Source organism: Nerophis ophidion, unplaced genomic scaffold (assembly GCF_033978795.1).
Source record: "Nerophis ophidion isolate RoL-2023_Sa unplaced genomic scaffold, RoL_Noph_v1.0 HiC_scaffold_293, whole genome shotgun sequence".
Taxonomy (NCBI): Eukaryota; Metazoa; Chordata; class Actinopteri; order Syngnathiformes; family Syngnathidae; genus Nerophis; species Nerophis ophidion.
Genome location: NW_026907215.1, coordinates 7501 through 29146, shown reverse-complemented (window position 1 = coordinate 29146; position 21646 = coordinate 7501). Strand labels below are relative to the sequence as shown.

At 50.2% G+C, this 21646-nt stretch overlaps 3 protein-coding genes across 3 annotated transcripts; all 3 read left to right on the top strand.

The window, feature by feature from the left end:
- The first annotated feature begins 147 nt into the window (after positions 1-147).
- LOC133547949 (uncharacterized) lies at positions 148-6200 on the top strand. Its single transcript, XM_061893414.1, has 6 exons — positions 148-1921; positions 2011-2516; positions 2604-3226; positions 4005-4120; positions 5457-5519; positions 5921-6200. The coding sequence occupies exons 3-6, from the start codon at positions 2699-2701 to the stop codon at positions 6198-6200; spliced, it is 987 nt and encodes a 328-aa protein (XP_061749398.1). The 5' UTR covers positions 148-1921; positions 2011-2516; positions 2604-2698.
- LOC133547947 (uncharacterized) lies at positions 5794-12660 on the top strand. The gene is made up of 5 exons (XM_061893413.1): positions 5794-8976; positions 9064-9686; positions 10465-10580; positions 11917-11979; positions 12381-12660. Exons 2-5 carry the CDS (start codon positions 9159-9161, stop codon positions 12658-12660), a joined length of 987 nt encoding a protein of 328 aa, XP_061749397.1. The 5' UTR covers positions 5794-8976; positions 9064-9158.
- LOC133547946 (uncharacterized) lies at positions 12252-19120 on the top strand. Its single transcript, XM_061893412.1, has 5 exons — positions 12252-15436; positions 15524-16146; positions 16925-17040; positions 18377-18439; positions 18841-19120. The coding sequence occupies exons 2-5, from the start codon at positions 15619-15621 to the stop codon at positions 19118-19120; spliced, it is 987 nt and encodes a 328-aa protein (XP_061749396.1). The 5' UTR covers positions 12252-15436; positions 15524-15618.
- The last annotated feature ends 2526 nt before the right edge of the window (positions 19121-21646 follow it).

Sequence of the window (21646 nt, the reverse complement as noted above, 5' to 3'; positions counted from 1 at the left end):
GGATCATGGACTCACCAGGGGGAGGCTTCTTGGGGTCCAAGAAGCACCTGAACTGTCTCCTGAGGAAGGATCTCGAATATCCCCTCTTCCTCAGGGCCGTGAACAGGGCTCCCGTGGCCGTGACGAAGTCCTCCCGTCTGGTGCAGATCCGGTGGAATCTTAGCAGCTGGGACTTGACCAGTCCCGCGTAGGTATGTCGGGGGTGGAAACTGGTCTTGTGGAGGAGGGCGTGGGTGTCAGTCTGTTTGAAATAAACCTTTATGTCCAGATTGTGAGTGGAGGGGAAGTCTGGACCTTTGTATGTGGTGGTGTCCAAGAAATCCACCGACATGGGGCTGGTGGTGGACTTGATAGTGATACTGGGGTTGTGAGTATTGAGGGTGTGGCGGAACACCTCAAACTCCTCTACGGAGTGGGCCCATACCCCCCAGATATCATCGAGGTACCGTAAGTAATGCAGGGGCTTGATCGGGCACGCTGCGAGGGCGGAGGTCTCCCATTCCGCCATAAAAATATTGGCGTATGCCGGGGCAAATTTCTTCCCCATGGCTGTCCCTTTAATCTGGAGGAAGAACTTCCCATTAAATTCGAAGTCGTTCCTCCTTAAATTTATGTCGAGCAGCTGCAGGAGTTCTTTGTCCGGCCTGCTAATGTCTCGATATTTGCCAAATATATTTTTTACGGCTTGGATGCCCTGTTCAATGTCTATGTTTGTGTATAAACTGTCTATATCAATTGTGAACAGAATGGCCTCTTGGGGAATGGTAAGATTTTTAATTTTTTCTATAAAATCATATGTGTCTTTCAAATAACTATTGTGTTTGATGGAAAGTGGCGTTAAATAAAAATCAATAAATTCTGCCGTCCTGTAGGTTTCGCTCCCACAGTCGGAAACTATGGGCCTGCCCGGGGGTATGACATGGGGCTGGCTCCATTTGTGGGGTTCCTTGTGGATTTTGGGGAGTAAATAAAACCTACGAGGACGGGGATCCGATTCGCCCAGGAGGTAAGTAAACTGTTTATGATTGATGAATCTTTTATTTAATAAATTTTTAATGATTTTTTCCACCATAGGGATTGTGTCAAGATAAATGGGTGCGGCCAACGGGGAGTAGTAGGTGGTGTCGTTCAGTTGTCTGGTGCCCTCCCAGACATACTGAGACCTGTCAAAGATGACCACAGCGCTTCCTTTGTCTGCCGGTTTGATAACAATGTTATTGTTATTTTTCAGACTCTGAAGGGCCTCAGTTTCGTCACGCGTGAGGTTGGGCGTAATGGCGAGGGCGCAACCCGATAGGAGCGATGGATGCTCGTCCGCTAGGACCAGTGTGTGGACCTCTGGAGGTAGCAGACCGGGTGAGGGCTCCCACTCGGACCGGGCGGTGAAAGGTCGCGGACCGAGGGACCCTTGCTTTTCATAGAACACCGCGAGTTTGACACCCCTGTGGTATTCTTGTAAGTCAAACTTCATTTGGTGGTGCCACTCAGGACTAAGGTTGGTGGATGGGACGAACGTGAGGCCTTTATTGAGGAGGGAGCGCTGTGAGGAGGTAAGTGTGAAATGTTTTGCCAAATTTACAATGTTTTTGTTTGTGTTTGTGGTGGTGTTGTTTGTGCTTGTGTCACCCCCCCGACAGGTCGGGTTTTTGGGGATGCCATGTTTAAATGGTGAAGCCAGTGCTTCAGCATGTTTTTGGCCGTTTCCTCGGTCCAGTGAAGGTTGTCCCTCCCCGTAGCAAACTTCTCACTGGTGAGTGCCGGAATGAAATTATAGTTTTTTTGAATATAAGTATTAATTTTGTGGAGGTTATCTTTATGTTCCTGGGGCAGGGCTTCTGAGAAGTTAATGATGGGGATGGAAATGTCGGCGTTCGGGAACACCGTTTTGGCCACCTTTAGGGCCCTTTGGATTTGTTTAAAGGTGGTGGCCTTCGGGTTTTGTTCCTTGTTATTGAGGCCGAACGATAACACCACCATTTCCACTTCGACACTAATCTTTGTTTTTTCTAGGATGGCCTCTGCGTGGCGGAAGTTGGCACCTGGATAGCTGTCCATCTGAAGGTCCTGGAGACGGACAGGTGGAAGACGACTAATATTGGAGTCGCCAATCACCAGGACCTTCTTATCCACAGACAGGTGCCAATCAACCAACTTGCGCGTTGTACTGATGTGTCTAGTGGGGCCCCTGCGCGGACTGATAGGTGTGGCTAATTGTGTCGTGTCTGTATCCTCTGTCGGCTGAGAGGCCGAAGCGACCGCTCTAGGCCCCTTCCGGATTCCCGAAAAAAATTGGGACCAGCTTGGACCCGCTTCGGGAACCGGCGTGCGTGGAGGAGGAGTGTCCACGAGGGGCACGTCCGGAAGAGGCGCGTCCGGGAGGGGCGCGTCCAGGAGGGAGGAAGTCGGCGAGGATGGTCCCGGTAGGCCAGAACCTAGTTGAGACCAACTGGGGGGCGTGTCAGGGGGCAGCTGGGACCACCCTGGAGGCCCCTCAGGGGATGACGCCGGCTGCTCAGGTAAGTAGTTGGAAGTGTCTGGTTGGCCAGACGTCACCTGTGCATTGTCCGCCACATGGACTACAACTGATGTATTTTGTTCCCCAGGTGGCGGTGGCGCGTCCGAGACCGCAGGAGGGACCCTGACTTCGGTCTCGACCTGCGGATGCGGCCTGGGTGGCGGGACCAGGGGAGCCTCGACAATGGAGTTGTCGGGAGGACTGCTGCATGGCTCCTGGGGTCGTGTCATTCTCTGGGGCCTGGATGGTGCCGCAGCCAGAGAAGAAGGCGACAAAACCGGGAAGGGGACCGGGGTGACCGGTCCCCTAGGACCCGGAACCGGCTCCACCACAGGGGACCAGTCCCCGACCACGGGGTCGGTCATGGTGGACGCCGTGGCTCGCACAGGAGCGTGCAGGGTTGGAACCGGCAGGGGCAGCGGCAGCGGCAGCGGCAGCGGCAGCGGCAGCGGCGGCTGCACTACCTCCATCACCACTCGGGTGCTGGAAGGATCCAAGCGGACTGGTGACCCCGTCTGCTGGGATCGTGACGGACTACCCCCCTCGTCCACGCCACGAACGTCCACACAGATGGAGATCACCAGACCCTCAGCCAGCCGCAGTGTCTCGGTGGTCAACCTGCGTCCCAGGTGTGTCCTGGTCCAAGCTGAGGCCACCTGGAATGGTTCCTTCCAATTTTGCCCAATAAAAGCACTCAATTTGTTGATTTCCGTCTGCAGCGCTTTTTTATAATGTTCTCTTAGTATTTGTACAGTTTTTTGTGCCCAATTGTGTGCATTGTCTTTTATTAGGGCTTCTGTATCAGGGTTGGTGACCGCTGGCCTGATTCCGGTCGTCAAGGTGAGTTCCATATTAGTAATAGTTTGTGGTTGGATATCTCTATCCACATTATTTTGGTGGTGTATTATTTTAATGATGTTATAGATGATTTTAGCTTTGATGCTAAAATCACTATCCTGATTGTCAGGATGAATTTCCCTGGTGGGACGTGTTGTGTTTACATTCCTGTTTATATTCGGGCGTTGACCCCGTCCAAATCCAGGTTTGTCCGCTCTAAAAGTCCTCCTGGGATTGGGAGGCTCATAGTGTGCAGGTCGGAAATTAACCCTGTTTTTTTGGGGTCTATTGTGTGCAGGATGTTGGAAATATTGAGGTTTGTGGCCTCTGAAAAAATTGTTTTTATTTTTTTGGAATGTATTCTGTTGATTTTCCCACCGTGGGGCACCATAACGCTGGCCACGCCGGCCGCTGTTACTCCTGTCGCGAGAGGCGTTGCCCTGGCGACGTGTGTTGTTGGTGGAGTAAACATGGCGGCGTGTGTTGCGTGTGGGGTAATCGCGGCGACGTGCGTCGCGTGTAGGGTAGTCCCGGCGACGTGCGTCGCGTGTGGGGTAGTCCCGACCACGTACGTCACGTCTCTCACGCGATCGGTTGCCGTAGCGACGCGTGTCGCTGCGGAGGCGCGTCCGCTCGTCCTCCTCCTCTGCAGGATAGCCACGCAGCACCTCCGCGTAGCTCCTGCGAGGCGGTTGTTGACGACGGTCCGCAAAATGATAATCTTCGTCATCATAGCGGCCGTATTGAGGTTGAGGACGAGGGGGCGGGGTGATCTCGCGCCGCGATCGCTGTTTACGTCCGCGAGGACGGACGAGGACCCATTCCTCGTCATGCCACGCCGCCATTTTTCGACAACCGAACGTGATATTAAATGTAAAATAGGTATTATGTGTAAAAATATAATAGGAATGAAGGTAGGTAGGTAGAAAGAAAAAATAAATTGATAGAGAAGAAATAAAATGGAAAGACTCCGGCGCGCTTGAGTGACGTCACGTCAGCGCAAACCGGATGTCCTTCGAAAAAAACCACAGAAGAAGAAGACCAGCTTCTTCGAAGAAAAAAGAATATAAAGAAAATAAACAACTAAGGGCGGTGCTATGCAGCACGATAAAAGACTCCAAGGTAAGGAGTGGAATAAATTAAATTAAATAATTAAGGTGTATAAACTGAACGTAAAAGAGCGAATTGTCGACGGACTTTTCGCCTCGTGGGAAAAGTTCCGCACGGTGACAAACAAAAAGAGAGAGGGAGGGTAGAGGAAAGATAGTAAAAAGGTGAAAAATAATGTATTGCAAGTCTCTGATAATGCAACGTTTCGGCACGAATGTGCCTTCTTCAGGCTGAGACTTGTCTAAATGTAAAATAGGAAATAAAAGCGTCGGCTAGTGTGCAATGAGAGAGATGTTGCTCGTTCGATGGTTGGCTGTAGACTGAGGCTGATTGGCTGCTGAGAGTGAGGTGGAGTCGTAGCTGGCGAAAAATAAACAAAAAAGTTTTAAGCGATGCAAACTGCTCAGCTAAAATCATCCATGCAGCAATAATTGGCACCCAGTGACAGCATTGACCATGTATATGGTATATTTTCTTATTATTGTTAATAGTGAATAAAGAAATAGAATAAAATAAAATTAAATAGGCAAAAATAGGAAATAATAAGATAAAAATAAAGAAAATTCACTATTAATTTGCACAATAAAACTGAGCCGAGAAAAACAGTAATTGTGACTCCAAATGGAGTTCAAACAAGTCCAAAAGATTTTTTTGGAGAAATTTTTTAGGTTTTTTAGTATTTTTTTGTATTTTTGTTAGGTTTTTTGATTTTTTTGAAGATTTTAAGTATTTTTGTATTTTTTTGGTATTTTTTCAGGTCGTTGGAGTACACGGACATCCGGAGCACTCCCTGCGCCGGGTACGTCCGTGTAGCTAGGTCCATGACCCTGTAACCAAGGTAAGTATTTTAGTATTGTTTCTGTGTCTTTTTGCAGTCGTTGGAGTAAAGGACAACGTCCGTTTACCCCAGGTGAGAGACATGACAATAAAGGTAAGTATTTTTGATGTTGTTATCATATGTTCTTTCTTTGATTTTGTTGTTGTTTTTTTACAGGTACTCGTGGGAAGACCAGGACCTCCGGGGCATCCCCTACGCCAGAGACGTCCGGATTCCCAGGTAAGTAGTAAGGTAAGTATTATTACCAGAAATGATGTGTATATTTTGGTACGGATGAGAGGTGGAACCAGGAGGGTCCCCAATGTGCGGAGCGCGAGCCGTGTGTGGACCAGAGGCACAGGCGGGTTAGGGTTGGGGTTGGGGTTGGGGTTGGGGTTAGGGTTAGAGTTAGGAGTTAGGGTTAGGTATAAAGAGAAGGAGAGATGGGTAGGTGTTAGGTGTAAAGAAAAGAGAGATGGGTAGGTTTTAGGAGTGAAAAAGGAGAGTGGTTAGGGTTAGGGTAAGGGGTGGGGGAAGGGCGATAAAAGAGTGTAAAAAAGAATATAAGAGGGGTGTGCACGGTCCGTCTATGGCCCAGCGGGCTCGCACTCACGCCTCATTGAGGCCCCCCGGATGTCTAGTACCCAATTTGGTCATCCACAGGCGTTCGGCGTGTCGCCGTTGGCCTGCACTCCATTTGGAGTCGTGCTGGATGACACAAACCCGGACAGAAGCCCACCCGTGCCGGAGGAAGTGTTGCACCAGGTGGGTGGTGGTGTTCTTCTGTCGAGTAATGTTGTGTCTATGTTGGTGGAAACGGGTGGCGATGGTGTTTCCCGTCTCCCCAACATACAGGGCGTGGCAACGCTGGCATCGGATGACGTAAACGCAGTTTTTTGTGCGTGCGTCCCCCCTGCATAGGGGTCGGAAGACCCTCCCGTTGTGGCGGTTAAGTAGCCACGGGATGTGTCTGAAGGGGACGCTGCTCCGAGTCGGGGGAGGATCTCTCGTGGAGGGGACCCGAGCCCTGACCAGCAGATCGCACAGGTTGGGATTCTTACGGTATGCTGACACCAAATAATGTTTTTGGAGCCTGCCACTATTATCCACAAAGTCTTTAAAGTTTTGTTTGACTCTTCTAGCTACCTGTACCGCCGCAGGTGAGAAGGTCGTGATCAGGGGGATCATGGACTCACCAGGGGGAGGCTTCTTGGGGTCCAAGAAGCACCTGAACTGTCTCCTGAGGAAGGATCTCGAATATCCCCTCTTCCTCAGGGCCGTGAACAGGGCTCCCGTGGCCGTGACGAAGTCCTCCCGCCTGGTGCAGATCCGGTGGAATCTTAGCAGCTGGGACTTGACCAGTCCCGCGTAGGTATGTCGGGGGTGGAAACTGGTCTTGTGGAGGAGGGCGTGGGTGTCAGTCTGTTTGAAATAAACCTTTATGTCCAGATTGTGAGTGGAGGGGAAGTCTGGACCTTTGTATGTGGTGGTGTCCAAGAAATCCACCGACATGGGGCTGGTGGTGGACTTGATAGTGATACTGGGGTTGTGAGTATTGAGGGTGTGGCGGAACACCTCAAACTCCTCTACGGAGTGGGCCCATACCCCCCAGATATCATCGAGGTACCGTAAGTAATGCAGGGGCTTGATCGGGCACGCTGCGAGGGCGGAGGTCTCCCATTCCGCCATAAAAATATTGGCGTATGCCGGGGCAAATTTCTTCCCCATGGCTGTCCCTTTAATCTGGAGGAAGAACTTCCCATTAAATTCGAAGTCGTTCCTCCTTAAATTTATGTCGAGCAGCTGCAGGAGTTCTTTGTCCGGCCTGCTAATGTCTCGATATTTGCCAAATATATTTTTTACGGCTTGGATGCCCTGTTCAATGTCTATGTTTGTGTATAAACTGTCTATATCAATTGTGAACAGAATGGCCTCTTGGGGAATGGTCAGATTTTTAATTTTTTCTATAAAATCATATGTGTCTTTCAAATAACTATTGTGTTTGATGGAAAGTGGCGTTAAATAAAAATCAATAAATTCTGCCGTCCTGTAGGTTTCGCTCCCACAGTCGGAAACTATGGGCCTGCCCGGGGGTATGACATGGGGCTGGCTCCATTTGTGGGGTTCCTTGTGGATTTTGGGGAGTAAATAAAACCTACGAGGACGGGGATCCGATTCGCCCAGGAGGTAAGTAAACTGTTTATGATTGATGAATCTTTTATTTAATAAATTTTTAATGATTTTTTCCACCATAGGGATTGTGTCAAGATAAATGGGTGCGGCCAACGGGGAGTAGTAGGTGGTGTCGTTCAGTTGTCTGGTGCCCTCCCAGACATACTGAGACCTGTCAAAGATGACCACAGCGCTTCCTTTGTCTGCCGGTTTGATAACAATGTTATTGTTATTTTTCAGACTCTGAAGGGCCTCAGTTTCGTCACGCGTGAGGTTGGGCGTAATGGCGAGGGCGCAACCCGATAGGAGCGATGGATGCTCGTCCGCTAGGACCAGTGTGTGGACCTCTGGAGGTAGCAGACCGGGTGAGGGCTCCCACTCGGACCGGGCGGTGAAAGGTCGCGGACCGAGGGACCCTTGCTTTTCATAGAACACCGCGAGTTTGACACCCCTGTGGTATTCTTGTAAGTCAAACTTCATTTGGTGGTGCCACTCAGGACTAAGGTTGGTGGATGGGACGAACGTGAGGCCTTTATTGAGGAGGGAGCGCTGTGAGGAGGTAAGTGTGAAATGTTTTGCCAAATTTACAATGTTTTTGTTTGTGTTTGTGGTGGTGTTGTTTGTGCTTGTGTCACCCCCCCGACAGGTCGGGTTTTTGGGGATGCCATGTTTAAATGGTGAAGCCAGTGCTTCAGCATGTTTTTGGCCGTTTCCTCGGTCCAGTGAAGGTTGTCCCTCCCCGTAGCAAACTTCTCACTGGTGAGTGCCGGAATGAAATTATAGTTTTTTTGAATATAAGTATTAATTTTGTGGAGGTTATCTTTATGTTCCTGGGGCAGGGCTTCTGAGAAGTTAATGATGGGGATGGAAATGTCGGCGTTCGGGAACACCGTTTTGGCCACCTTTAGGGCCCTTTGGATTTGTTTAAAGGTGGTGGCCTTCGGGTTTTGTTCCTTGTTATTGAGGCCGAACGATAACACCACCATTTCCACTTCGACACTAATCTTTGTTTTTTCTAGGATGGCCTCTGCGTGGCGGAAGTTGGCACCTGGATAGCTGTCCATCTGAAGGTCCTGGAGACGGACAGGTGGAAGACGACTAATATTGGAGTCGCCAATCACCAGGACCTTCTTATCCACAGACAGGTGCCAATCAACCAACTTGCGCGTTGTACTGATGTGTCTAGTGGGGCCCCTGCGCGGACTGATAGGTGTGGCTAATTGTGTCGTGTCTGTATCCTCTGTCGGCTGAGAGGCCGAAGCGACCGCTCTAGGCCCCTTCCGGATTCCCGAAAAAAATTGGGACCAGCTTGGACCCGCTTCGGGAACCGGCGTGCGTGGAGGAGGAGTGTCCACGAGGGGCACGTCCGGAAGAGGCGCGTCCGGGAGGGGCGCGTCCAGGAGGGAGGAAGTCGGCGAGGATGGTCCCGGTAGGCCAGAACCTAGTTGAGACCAACTGGGGGGCGTGTCAGGGGGCAGCTGGGACCACCCTGGAGGCCCCTCAGGGGATGACGCCGGCTGCTCAGGTAAGTAGTTGGAAGTGTCTGGTTGGCCAGACGTCACCTGTGCATTGTCCGCCACATGGACTACAACTGATGTATTTTGTTCCCCAGGTGGCGGTGGCGCGTCCGAGACCGCAGGAGGGACCCTGACTTCGGTCTCGACCTGCGGATGCGGCCTGGGTGGCGGGACCAGGGGAGCCTCGACAATGGAGTTGTCGGGAGGACTGCTGCATGGCTCCTGGGGTCGTGTCATTCTCTGGGGCCTGGATGGTGCCGCAGCCAGAGAAGAAGGCGACAAAACCGGGAAGGGGACCGGGGTGACCGGTCCCCTAGGACCCGGAACCGGCTCCACCACAGGGGACCAGTCCCCGACCACGGGGTCGGTCATGGTGGACGCCGTGGCTCGCACAGGAGCGTGCAGGGTTGGAACCGGCAGGGGCAGCGGCAGCGGCAGCGGCAGCGGCAGCGGCAGCGGCGGCTGCACTACCTCCATCACCACTCGGGTGCTGGAAGGATCCAAGCGGACTGGTGACCCCGTCTGCTGGGATCGTGACGGACTACCCCCCTCGTCCACGCCACGAACGTCCACACAGATGGAGATCACCAGACCCTCAGCCAGCCGCAGTGTCTCGGTGGTCAACCTGCGTCCCAGGTGTGTCCTGGTCCAAGCTGAGGCCACCTGGAATGGTTCCTTCCAATTTTGCCCAATAAAAGCACTCAATTTGTTGATTTCCGTCTGCAGCGCTTTTTTATAATGTTCTCTTAGTATTTGTACAGTTTTTTGTGCCCAATTGTGTGCATTGTCTTTTATTAGGGCTTCTGTATCAGGGTTGGTGACCGCTGGCCTGATTCCGGTCGTCAAGGTGAGTTCCATATTAGTAATAGTTTGTGGTTGGATATCTCTATCCACATTATTTTGGTGGTGTATTATTTTAATGATGTTATAGATGATTTTAGCTTTGATGCTAAAATCACTATCCTGATTGTCAGGATGAATTTCCCTGGTGGGACGTGTTGTGTTTACATTCCTGTTTATATTCGGGCGTTGACCCCGTCCAAATCCAGGTTTGTCCGCTCTAAAAGTCCTCCTGGGATTGGGAGGCTCATAGTGTGCAGGTCGGAAATTAACCCTGTTTTTTTGGGGTCTATTGTGTGCAGGATGTTGGAAATATTGAGGTTTGTGGCCTCTGAAAAAATTGTTTTTATTTTTTTGGAATGTATTCTGTTGATTTTCCCACCGTGGGGCACCATAACGCTGGCCACGCCGGCCGCTGTTACTCCTGTCGCGAGAGGCGTTGCCCTGGCGACGTGTGTTGTTGGTGGAGTAAACATGGCGGCGTGTGTTGCGTGTGGGGTAATCGCGGCGACGTGCGTCGCGTGTAGGGTAGTCCCGGCGACGTGCGTCGCGTGTGGGGTAGTCCCGACCACGTACGTCACGTCTCTCACGCGATCGGTTGCCGTAGCGACGCGTGTCGCTGCGGAGGCGCGTCCGCTCGTCCTCCTCCTCTGCAGGATAGCCACGCAGCACCTCCGCGTAGCTCCTGCGAGGCGGTTGTTGACGACGGTCCGCAAAATGATAATCTTCGTCATCATAGCGGCCGTATTGAGGTTGAGGACGAGGGGGCGGGGTGATCTCGCGCCGCGATCGCTGTTTACGTCCGCGAGGACGGACGAGGACCCATTCCTCGTCATGCCACGCCGCCATTTTTCGACAACCGAACGTGATATTAAATGTAAAATAGGTATTATGTGTAAAAATATAATAGGAATGAAGGTAGGTAGGTAGAAAGAAAAAATAAATTGATAGAGAAGAAATAAAATGGAAAGACTCCGGCGCGCTTGAGTGACGTCACGTCAGCGCAAACCGGATGTCCTTCGAAAAAAACCACAGAAGAAGAAGACCAGCTTCTTCGAAGAAAAAAGAATATAAAGAAAATAAACAACTAAGGGCGGTGCTATGCAGCACGATAAAAGACTCCAAGGTAAGGAGTGGAATAAATTAAATTAAATAATTAAGGTGTATAAACTGAACGTAAAAGAGCGAATTGTCGACGGACTTTTCGCCTCGTGGGAAAAGTTCCGCACGGTGACAAACAAAAAGAGAGAGGGAGGGTAGAGGAAAGATAGTAAAAAGGTGAAAAATAATGTATTGCAAGTCTCTGATAATGCAACGTTTCGGCACGAATGTGCCTTCTTCAGGCTGAGACTTGTCTAAATGTAAAATAGGAAATAAAAGCGTCGGCTAGTGTGCAATGAGAGAGATGTTGCTCGTTCGATGGTTGGCTGTAGACTGAGGCTGATTGGCTGCTGAGAGTGAGGTGGAGTCGTAGCTGGCGAAAAATAAACAAAAAAGTTTTAAGCGATGCAAACTGCTCAGCTAAAATCATCCATGCAGCAATAATTGGCACCCAGTGACAGCATTGACCATGTATATGGTATATTTTCTTATTATTGTTAATAGTGAATAAAGAAATAGAATAAAATAAAATTAAATAGGCAAAAATAGGAAATAATAAGATAAAAATAAAGAAAATTCACTATTAATTTGCACAATAAAACTGAGCCGAGAAAAACAGTAATTGTGACTCCAAATGGAGTTCAAACAAGTCCAAAAGATTTTTTTGGAGAAATTTTTTAGGTTTTTTAGTATTTTTTTGTATTTTTGTTAGGTTTTTTGATTTTTTTGAAGATTTTAAGTATTTTTGTATTTTTTTGGTATTTTTTCAGGTCGTTGGAGTACACGGACATCCGGAGCACTCCCTGCGCCGGGTACGTCCGTGTAGCTAGGTCCATGACCCTGTAACCAAGGTAAGTATTTTAGTATTGTTTCTGTGTCTTTTTGCAGTCGTTGGAGTAAAGGACAACGTCCGTTTACCCCAGGTGAGAGACATGACAATAAAGGTAAGTATTTTTGATGTTGTTATCATATGTTCTTTCTTTGATTTTGTTGTTGTTTTTTTACAGGTACTCGTGGGAAGACCAGGACCTCCGGGGCATCCCCTACGCCAGAGACGTCCGGATTCCCAGGTAAGTAGTAAGGTAAGTATTATTACCAGAAATGATGTGTATATTTTGGTACGGATGAGAGGTGGAACCAGGAGGGTCCCCAATGTGCGGAGCGCGAGCCGTGTGTGGACCAGAGGCACAGGCGGGTTAGGGTTGGGGTTGGGGTTGGGGTTGGGGTTAGGGTTAGAGTTAGGAGTTAGGGTTAGGTATAAAGAGAAGGAGAGATGGGTAGGTGTTAGGTGTAAAGAAAAGAGAGATGGGTAGGTTTTAGGAGTGAAAAAGGAGAGTGGTTAGGGTTAGGGTAAGGGGTGGGGGAAGGGCGATAAAAGAGTGTAAAAAAGAATATAAGAGGGGTGTGCACGGTCCGTCTATGGCCCAGCGGGCTCGCACTCACGCCTCATTGAGGCCCCCCGGATGTCTAGTACCCAATTTGGTCATCCACAGGCGTTCGGCGTGTCGCCGTTGGCCTGCACTCCATTTGGAGTCGTGCTGGATGACACAAACCCGGACAGAAGCCCACCCGTGCCGGAGGAAGTGTTGCACCAGGTGGGTGGTGGTGTTCTTCTGTCGAGTAATGTTGTGTCTATGTTGGTGGAAACGGGTGGCGATGGTGTTTCCCGTCTCCCCAACATACAGGGCGTGGCAACGCTGGCATCGGATGACGTAAACGCAGTTTTTTGTGCGTGCGTCCCCCCTGCATAGGGGTCGGAAGACCCTCCCGTTGTGGCGGTTAAGTAGCCACGGGATGTGTCTGAAGGGGACGCTGCTCCGAGTCGGGGGAGGATCTCTCGTGGAGGGGACCCGAGCCCTGACCAGCAGATCGCACAGGTTGGGATTCTTACGGTATGCTGACACCAAATAATGTTTTTGGAGCCTGCCACTATTATCCACAAAGTCTTTAAAGTTTTGTTTGACTCTTCTAGCTACCTGTACCGCCGCAGGTGAGAAGGTCGTGATCAGGGGGATCATGGACTCACCAGGGGGAGGCTTCTTGGGGTCCAAGAAGCACCTGAACTGTCTCCTGAGGAAGGATCTCGAATATCCCCTCTTCCTCAGGGCCGTGAACAGGGCTCCCGTGGCCGTGACGAAGTCCTCCCGCCTGGTGCAGATCCGGTGGAATCTTAGCAGCTGGGACTTGACCAGTCCCGCGTAGGTATGTCGGGGGTGGAAACTGGTCTTGTGGAGGAGGGCGTGGGTGTCAGTCTGTTTGAAATAAACCTTTATGTCCAGATTGTGAGTGGAGGGGAAGTCTGGACCTTTGTATGTGGTGGTGTCCAAGAAATCCACCGACATGGGGCTGGTGGTGGACTTGATAGTGATACTGGGGTTGTGAGTATTGAGGGTGTGGCGGAACACCTCAAACTCCTCTACGGAGTGGGCCCATACCCCCCAGATATCATCGAGGTACCGTAAGTAATGCAGGGGCTTGATCGGGCACGCTGCGAGGGCGGAGGTCTCCCATTCCGCCATAAAAATATTGGCGTATGCCGGGGCAAATTTCTTCCCCATGGCTGTCCCTTTAATCTGGAGGAAGAACTTCCCATTAAATTCGAAGTCGTTCCTCCTTAAATTTATGTCGAGCAGCTGCAGGAGTTCTTTGTCCGGCCTGCTAATGTCTCGATATTTGCCAAATATATTTTTTACGGCTTGGATGCCCTGTTCAATGTCTATGTTTGTGTATAAACTGTCTATATCAATTGTGAACAGAATGGCCTCTTGGGGAATGGTCAGATTTTTAATTTTTTCTATAAAATCATATGTGTCTTTCAAATAACTATTGTGTTTGATGGAAAGTGGCGTTAAATAAAAATCAATAAATTCTGCCGTCCTGTAGGTTTCGCTCCCACAGTCGGAAACTATGGGCCTGCCCGGGGGTATGACATGGGGCTGGCTCCATTTGTGGGGTTCCTTGTGGATTTTGGGGAGTAAATAAAACCTACGAGGACGGGGATCCGATTCGCCCAGGAGGTAAGTAAACTGTTTATGATTGATGAATCTTTTATTTAATAAATTTTTAATGATTTTTTCCACCATAGGGATTGTGTCAAGATAAATGGGTGCGGCCAACGGGGAGTAGTAGGTGGTGTCGTTCAGTTGTCTGGTGCCCTCCCAGACATACTGAGACCTGTCAAAGATGACCACAGCGCTTCCTTTGTCTGCCGGTTTGATAACAATGTTATTGTTATTTTTCAGACTCTGAAGGGCCTCAGTTTCGTCACGCGTGAGGTTGGGCGTAATGGCGAGGGCGCAACCCGATAGGAGCGATGGATGCTCGTCCGCTAGGACCAGTGTGTGGACCTCTGGAGGTAGCAGACCGGGTGAGGGCTCCCACTCGGACCGGGCGGTGAAAGGTCGCGGACCGAGGGACCCTTGCTTTTCATAGAACACCGCGAGTTTGACACCCCTGTGGTATTCTTGTAAGTCAAACTTCATTTGGTGGTGCCACTCAGGACTAAGGTTGGTGGATGGGACGAACGTGAGGCCTTTATTGAGGAGGGAGCGCTGTGAGGAGGTAAGTGTGAAATGTTTTGCCAAATTTACAATGTTTTTGTTTGTGTTTGTGGTGGTGTTGTTTGTGCTTGTGTCACCCCCCCGACAGGTCGGGTTTTTGGGGATGCCATGTTTAAATGGTGAAGCCAGTGCTTCAGCATGTTTTTGGCCGTTTCCTCGGTCCAGTGAAGGTTGTCCCTCCCCGTAGCAAACTTCTCACTGGTGAGTGCCGGAATGAAATTATAGTTTTTTTGAATATAAGTATTAATTTTGTGGAGGTTATCTTTATGTTCCTGGGGCAGGGCTTCTGAGAAGTTAATGATGGGGATGGAAATGTCGGCGTTCGGGAACACCGTTTTGGCCACCTTTAGGGCCCTTTGGATTTGTTTAAAGGTGGTGGCCTTCGGGTTTTGTTCCTTGTTATTGAGGCCGAACGATAACACCACCATTTCCACTTCGACACTAATCTTTGTTTTTTCTAGGATGGCCTCTGCGTGGCGGAAGTTGGCACCTGGATAGCTGTCCATCTGAAGGTCCTGGAGACGGACAGGTGGAAGACGACTAATATTGGAGTCGCCAATCACCAGGACCTTCTTATCCACAGACAGGTGCCAATCAACCAACTTGCGCGTTGTACTGATGTGTCTAGTGGGGCCCCTGCGCGGACTGATAGGTGTGGCTAATTGTGTCGTGTCTGTATCCTCTGTCGGCTGAGAGGCCGAAGCGACCGCTCTAGGCCCCTTCCGGATTCCCGAAAAAAATTGGGACCAGCTTGGACCCGCTTCGGGAACCGGCGTGCGTGGAGGAGGAGTGTCCACGAGGGGCACGTCCGGAAGAGGCGCGTCCGGGAGGGGCGCGTCCAGGAGGGAGGAAGTCGGCGAGGATGGTCCCGGTAGGCCAGAACCTAGTTGAGACCAACTGGGGGGCGTGTCAGGGGGCAGCTGGGACCACCCTGGAGGCCCCTCAGGGGATGACGCCGGCTGCTCAGGTAAGTAGTTGGAAGTGTCTGGTTGGCCAGACGTCACCTGTGCATTGTCCGCCACATGGACTACAACTGATGTATTTTGTTCCCCAGGTGGCGGTGGCGCGTCCGAGACCGCAGGAGGGACCCTGACTTCGGTCTCGACCTGCGGATGCGGCCTGGGTGGCGGGACCAGGGGAGCCTCGACAATGGAGTTGTCGGGAGGACTGCTGCATGGCTCCTGGGGTCGTGTCATTCTCTGGGGCCTGGATGGTGCCGCAGCCAGAGAAGAAGGCGACAAAACCGGGAAGGGGACCGGGGTGACCGGTCCCCTAGGACCCGGAACCGGCTCCACCACAGGGGACCAGTCCCCGACCACGGGGTCGGTCATGGTGGACGCCGTGGCTCGCACAGGAGCGTGCAGGGTTGGAACCGGCAGGGGCAGCGGCAGCGGCAGCGGCAGCGGCAGCGGCAGCGGCGGCTGCACTACCTCCATCACCACTCGGGTGCTGGAAGGATCCAAGCGGACTGGTGACCCCGTCTGCTGGGATCGTGACGGACTACCCCCCTCGTCCACGCCACGAACGTCCACACAGATGGAGATCACCAGACCCTCAGCCAGCCGCAGTGTCTCGGTGGTCAACCTGCGTCCCAGGTGTGTCCTGGTCCAAGCTGAGGCCACCTGGAATGGTTCCTTCCAATTTTGCCCAATAAAAGCACTCAATTTGTTGATTTCCGTCTGCAGCGCTTTTTTATAATGTTCTCTTAGTATTTGTACAGTTTTTTGTGCCCAATTGTGTGCATTGTCTTTTATTAGGGCTTCTGTATCAGGGTTGGTGACCGCTGGCCTGATTCCGGTCGTCAAGGTGAGTTCCATATTAGTAATAGTTTGTGGTTGGATATCTCTATCCACATTATTTTGGTGGTGTATTATTTTAATGATGTTATAGATGATTTTAGCTTTGATGCTAAAATCACTATCCTGATTGTCAGGATGAATTTCCCTGGTGGGACGTGTTGTGTTTACATTCCTGTTTATATTCGGGCGTTGACCCCGTCCAAATCCAGGTTTGTCCGCTCTAAAAGTCCTCCTGGGATTGGGAGGCTCATAGTGTGCAGGTCGGAAATTAACCCTGTTTTTTTGGGGTCTATTGTGTGCAGGATGTTGGAAATATTGAGGTTTGTGGCCTCTGAAAAAATTGTTTTTATTTTTTTGGAATGTATTCTGTTGATTTTCCCACCGTGGGGCACCATAACGCTGGCCACGCCGGCCGCTGTTACTCCTGTCGCGAGAGGCGTTGCCCTGGCGACGTGTGTTGTTGGTGGAGTAAACATGGCGGCGTGTGTTGCGTGTGGGGTAATCGCGGCGACGTGCGTCGCGTGTAGGGTAGTCCCGGCGACGTGCGTCGCGTGTGGGGTAGTCCCGACCACGTACGTCACGTCTCTCACGCGATCGGTTGCCGTAGCGACGCGTGTCGCTGCGGAGGCGCGTCCGCTCGTCCTCCTCCTCTGCAGGATAGCCACGCAGCACCTCCGCGTAGCTCCTGCGAGGCGGTTGTTGACGACGGTCCGCAAAATGATAATCTTCGTCATCATAGCGGCCGTATTGAGGTTGAGGACGAGGGGGCGGGGTGATCTCGCGCCGCGATCGCTGTTTACGTCCGCGAGGACGGACGAGGACCCATTCCTCGTCATGCCACGCCGCCATTTTTCGACAACCGAACGTGATATTAAATGTAAAATAGGTATTATGTGTAAAAATATAATAGGAATGAAGGTAGGTAGGTAGAAAGAAAAAATAAATTGATAGAGAAGAAATAAAATGGAAAGACTCCGGCGCGCTTGAGTGACGTCACGTCAGCGCAAACCGGATGTCCTTCGAAAAAAACCACAGAAGAAGAAGACCAGCTTCTTCGAAGAAAAAAGAATATAAAGAAAATAAACAACTAAGGGCGGTGCTATGCAGCACGATAAAAGACTCCAAGGTAAGGAGTGGAATAAATTAAATTAAATAATTAAGGTGTATAAACTGAACGTAAAAGAGCGAATTGTCGACGGACTTTTCGCCTCGTGGGAAAAGTTCCGCACGGTGACAAACAAAAAGAGAGAGGGAGGGTAGAGGAAAGATAGTAAAAAGGTGAAAAATAATGTATTGCAAGTCTCTGATAATGCAACGTTTCGGCACGAATGTGCCTTCTTCAGGCTGAGACTTGTCTAAATGTAAAATAGGAAATAAAAGCGTCGGCTAGTGTGCAATGAGAGAGATGTTGCTCGTTCGATGGTTGGCTGTAGACTGAGGCTGATTGGCTGCTGAGAGTGAGGTGGAGTCGTAGCTGGCGAAAAATAAACAAAAAAGTTTTAAGCGATGCAAACTGCTCAGCTAAAATCATCCATGCAGCAATAATTGGCACCCAGTGACAGCATTGACCATGTATATGGTATATTTTCTTATTATTGTTAATAGTGAATAAAGAAATAGAATAAAATAAAATTAAATAGGCAAAAATAGGAAATAATAAGATAAAAATAAAGAAAATTCACTATTAATTTGCACAATAAAACTGAGCCGAGAAAAACAGTAATTGTGACTCCAAATGGAGTTCAAACAAGTCCAAAAGATTTTTTTGGAGAAATTTTTTAGGTTTTTTAGTATTTTTTTGTATTTTTGTTAGGTTTTTTGATTTTTTTGAAGATTTTAAGTATTTTTGTATTTTTTTGGTATTTTTTCAGGTCGTTGGAGTACACGGACATCCGGAGCACTCCCTGCGCCGGGTACGTCCGTGTAGCTAGGTCCATGACCCTGTAACCAAGGTAAGTATTTTAGTATTGTTTCTGTGTCTTTTTGCAGTCGTTGGAGTAAAGGACAACGTCCGTTTACCCCAGGTGAGAGACATGACAATAAAGGTAAGTATTTTTGATGTTGTTATCATATGTTCTTTCTTTGATTTTGTTGTTGTTTTTTTACAGGTACTCGTGGGAAGACCAGGACCTCCGGGGCATCCCCTACGCCAGAGACGTCCGGATTCCCAGGTAAGTAGTAAGGTAAGTATTATTACCAGAAATGATGTGTATATTTTGGTACGGATGAGAGGTGGAACCAGGAGGGTCCCCAATGTGCGGAGCGCGAGCCGTGTGTGGACCAGAGGCACAGGCGGGTTAGGGTTGGGGTTGGGGTTGGGGTTGGGGTTAGGGTTAGAGTTAGGAGTTAGGGTTAGGTATAAAGAGAAGGAGAGATGGGTAGGTGTTAGGTGTAAAGAAAAGAGAGATGGGTAGGTTTTAGGAGTGAAAAAGGAGAGTGGTTAGGGTTAGGGTAAGGGGTGGGGGAAGGGCGATAAAAGAGTGTAAAAAAGAATATAAGAGGGGTGTGCACGGTCCGTCTATGGCCCAGCGGGCTCGCACTCACGCCTCATTGAGGCCCCCCGGATGTCTAGTACCCAATTTGGTCATCCACAGGCGTTCGGCGTGTCGCCGTTGGCCTGCACTCCATTTGGAGTCGTGCTGGATGACACAAACCCGGACAGAAGCCCACCCGTGCCGGAGGAAGTGTTGCACCAGGTGGGTGGTGGTGTTCTTCTGTCGAGTAATGTTGTGTCTATGTTGGTGGAAACGGGTGGCGATGGTGTTTCCCGTCTCCCCAACATACAGGGCGTGGCAACGCTGGCATCGGATGACGTAAACGCAGTTTTTTGTGCGTGCGTCCCCCCTGCATAGGGGTCGGAAGACCCTCCCGTTGTGGCGGTTAAGTAGCCACGGGATGTGTCTGAAGGGGACGCTGCTCCGAGTCGGGGGAGGATCTCTCGTGGAGGGGACCCGAGCCCTGACCAGCAGATCGCACAGGTTGGGATTCTTACGGTATGCTGACACCAAATAATGTTTTTGGAGCCTGCCACTATTATCCACAAAGTCTTTAAAGTTTTGTTTGACTCTTCTAGCTACCTGTACCGCCGCAGGTGAGAAGGTCGTGATCAGGGGGATCATGGACTCACCAGGGGGAGGCTTCTTGGGGTCCAAGAAGCACCTGAACTGTCTCCTGAGGAAGGATCTCGAATATCCCCTCTTCCTCAGGGCCGTGAACAGGGCTCCCGTGGCCGTGACGAAGTCCTCCCGCCTGGTGCAGATCCGGTGGAATCTTAGCAGCTGGGACTTGACCAGTCCCGCGTAGGTATGTCGGGGGTGGAAACTGGTCTTGTGGAGGAGGGCGTGGGTGTCAGTCTGTTTGAAATAAACCTTTATGTCCAGATTGTGAGTGGAGGGGAAGTCTGGACCTTTGTATGTGGTGGTGTCCAAGAAATCCACCGACATGGGGCTGGTGGTGGACTTGATAGTGATACTGGGGTTGTGAGTATTGAGGGTGTGGCGGAACACCTCAAACTCCTCTACGGAGTGGGCCCATACCCCCCAGATATCATCGAGGTACCGTAAGTAATGCAGGGGCTTGATCGGGCACGCTGCGAGGGCGGAGGTCTCCCATTCCGCCATAAAAATATTGGCGTATGCCGGGGCAAATTTCTTCCCCATGGCTGTCCCTTTAATCTGGAGGAAGAACTTCCCATTAAATTCGAAGTCGTTCCTCCTTAAATTTATGTCGAGCAGCTGCAGGAGTTCTTTGTCCGGCCTGCTAATGTCTCGATATTTGCCAAATATATTTTTTACGGCTTGGATGCCCTGTTCAATGTCTATGTTTGTGTATAAACTGTCTATATCAATTGTGAACAGAATGGCCTCTTGGGGAATGGTCAGATTTTTAATTTTTTCTATAAAATCATATGTGTCTTTCAAATAACTATTGTGTTTGATGGAAAGTGGCGTTAAATAAAAATCAATAAATTCTGCCGTCCTGTAGGTTTCGCTCCCACAGTCGGAAACTATGGGCCTGCCCGGGGGTATGACATGGGGCTGGCTCCATTTGTGGGGTTCCTTGTGGATTTTGGGGAGTAAATAAAACCTACGAGGACGGGGATCCGATTCGCCCAGGAGGTAAGTAAACTGTTTATGATTGATGAATCTTTTATTTAATAAATTTTTAATGATTTTTTCCACCATAGGGATTGTGTCAAGATAAATGGGTGCGGCCAACGGGGAGTAGTAGGTGGTGTCGTTCAGTTGTCTGGTGCCCTCCCAGACATACTGAGACCTGTCAAAGATGACCACAGCGCTTCCTTTGTCTGCCGGTTTGATAACAATGTTATTGTTATTTTTCAGACTCTGAAGGGCCTCAGTTTCGTCACGCGTGAGGTTGGGCGTAATGGCGAGGGCGCAACCCGATAGGAGCGATGGATGCTCGTCCGCTAGGACCAGTGTGTGGACCTCTGGAGGTAGCAGACCGGGTGAGGGCTCCCACTCGGACCGGGCGGTGAAAGGTCGCGGACCGAGGGACCCTTGCTTTTCATAGAACACCGCGAGTTTGACACCCCTGTGGTATTCTTGTAAGTCAAACTTCATTTGGTGGTGCCACTCAGGACTAAGGTTGGTGGATGGGACGAACGTGAGGCCTTTATTGAGGAGGGAGCGCTGTGAGGAGGTAAGTGTGAAATGTTTTGCCAAATTTACAATGTTTTTGTTTGTGTTTGTGGTGGTGTTGTTTGTGCTTGTGTCACCCCCCCGACAGGTCGGGTTTTTGGGGATGCCATGTTTAAATGGTGAAGCCAGTGCTTCAGCATGTTTTTGGCCGTTTCCTCGGTCCAGTGAAGGTTGTCCCTCCCCGTAGCAAACTTCTCACTGGTGAGTGCCGGAATGAAATTATAGTTTTTTTGAATATAAGTATTAATTTTGTGGAGGTTATCTTTATGTTCCTGGGGCAGGGCTTCTGAGAAGTTAATGATGGGGATGGAAATGTCGGCGTTCGGGAACACCGTTTTGGCCACCTTTAGGGCCCTTTGGATTTGTTTAAAGGTGGTGGCCTTCGGGTTTTGTTCCTTGTTATTGAGGCCGAACGATAACACCACCATTTCCACTTCGACACTAATCTTTGTTTTTTCTAGGATGGCCTCTGCGTGGCGGAAGTTGGCACCTGGATAGCTGTCCATCTGAAGGTCCTGGAGACGGACAGGTGGAAGACGACTAATATTGGAGTCGCCAATCACCAGGACCTTCTTATCCACAGACAGGTGCCAATCAACCAACTTGCGCGTTGTACTGATGTGTCTAGTGGGGCCCCTGCGCGGACTGATAGGTGTGGCTAATTGTGTCGTGTCTGTATCCTCTGTCGGCTGAGAGGCCGAAGCGACCGCTCTAGGC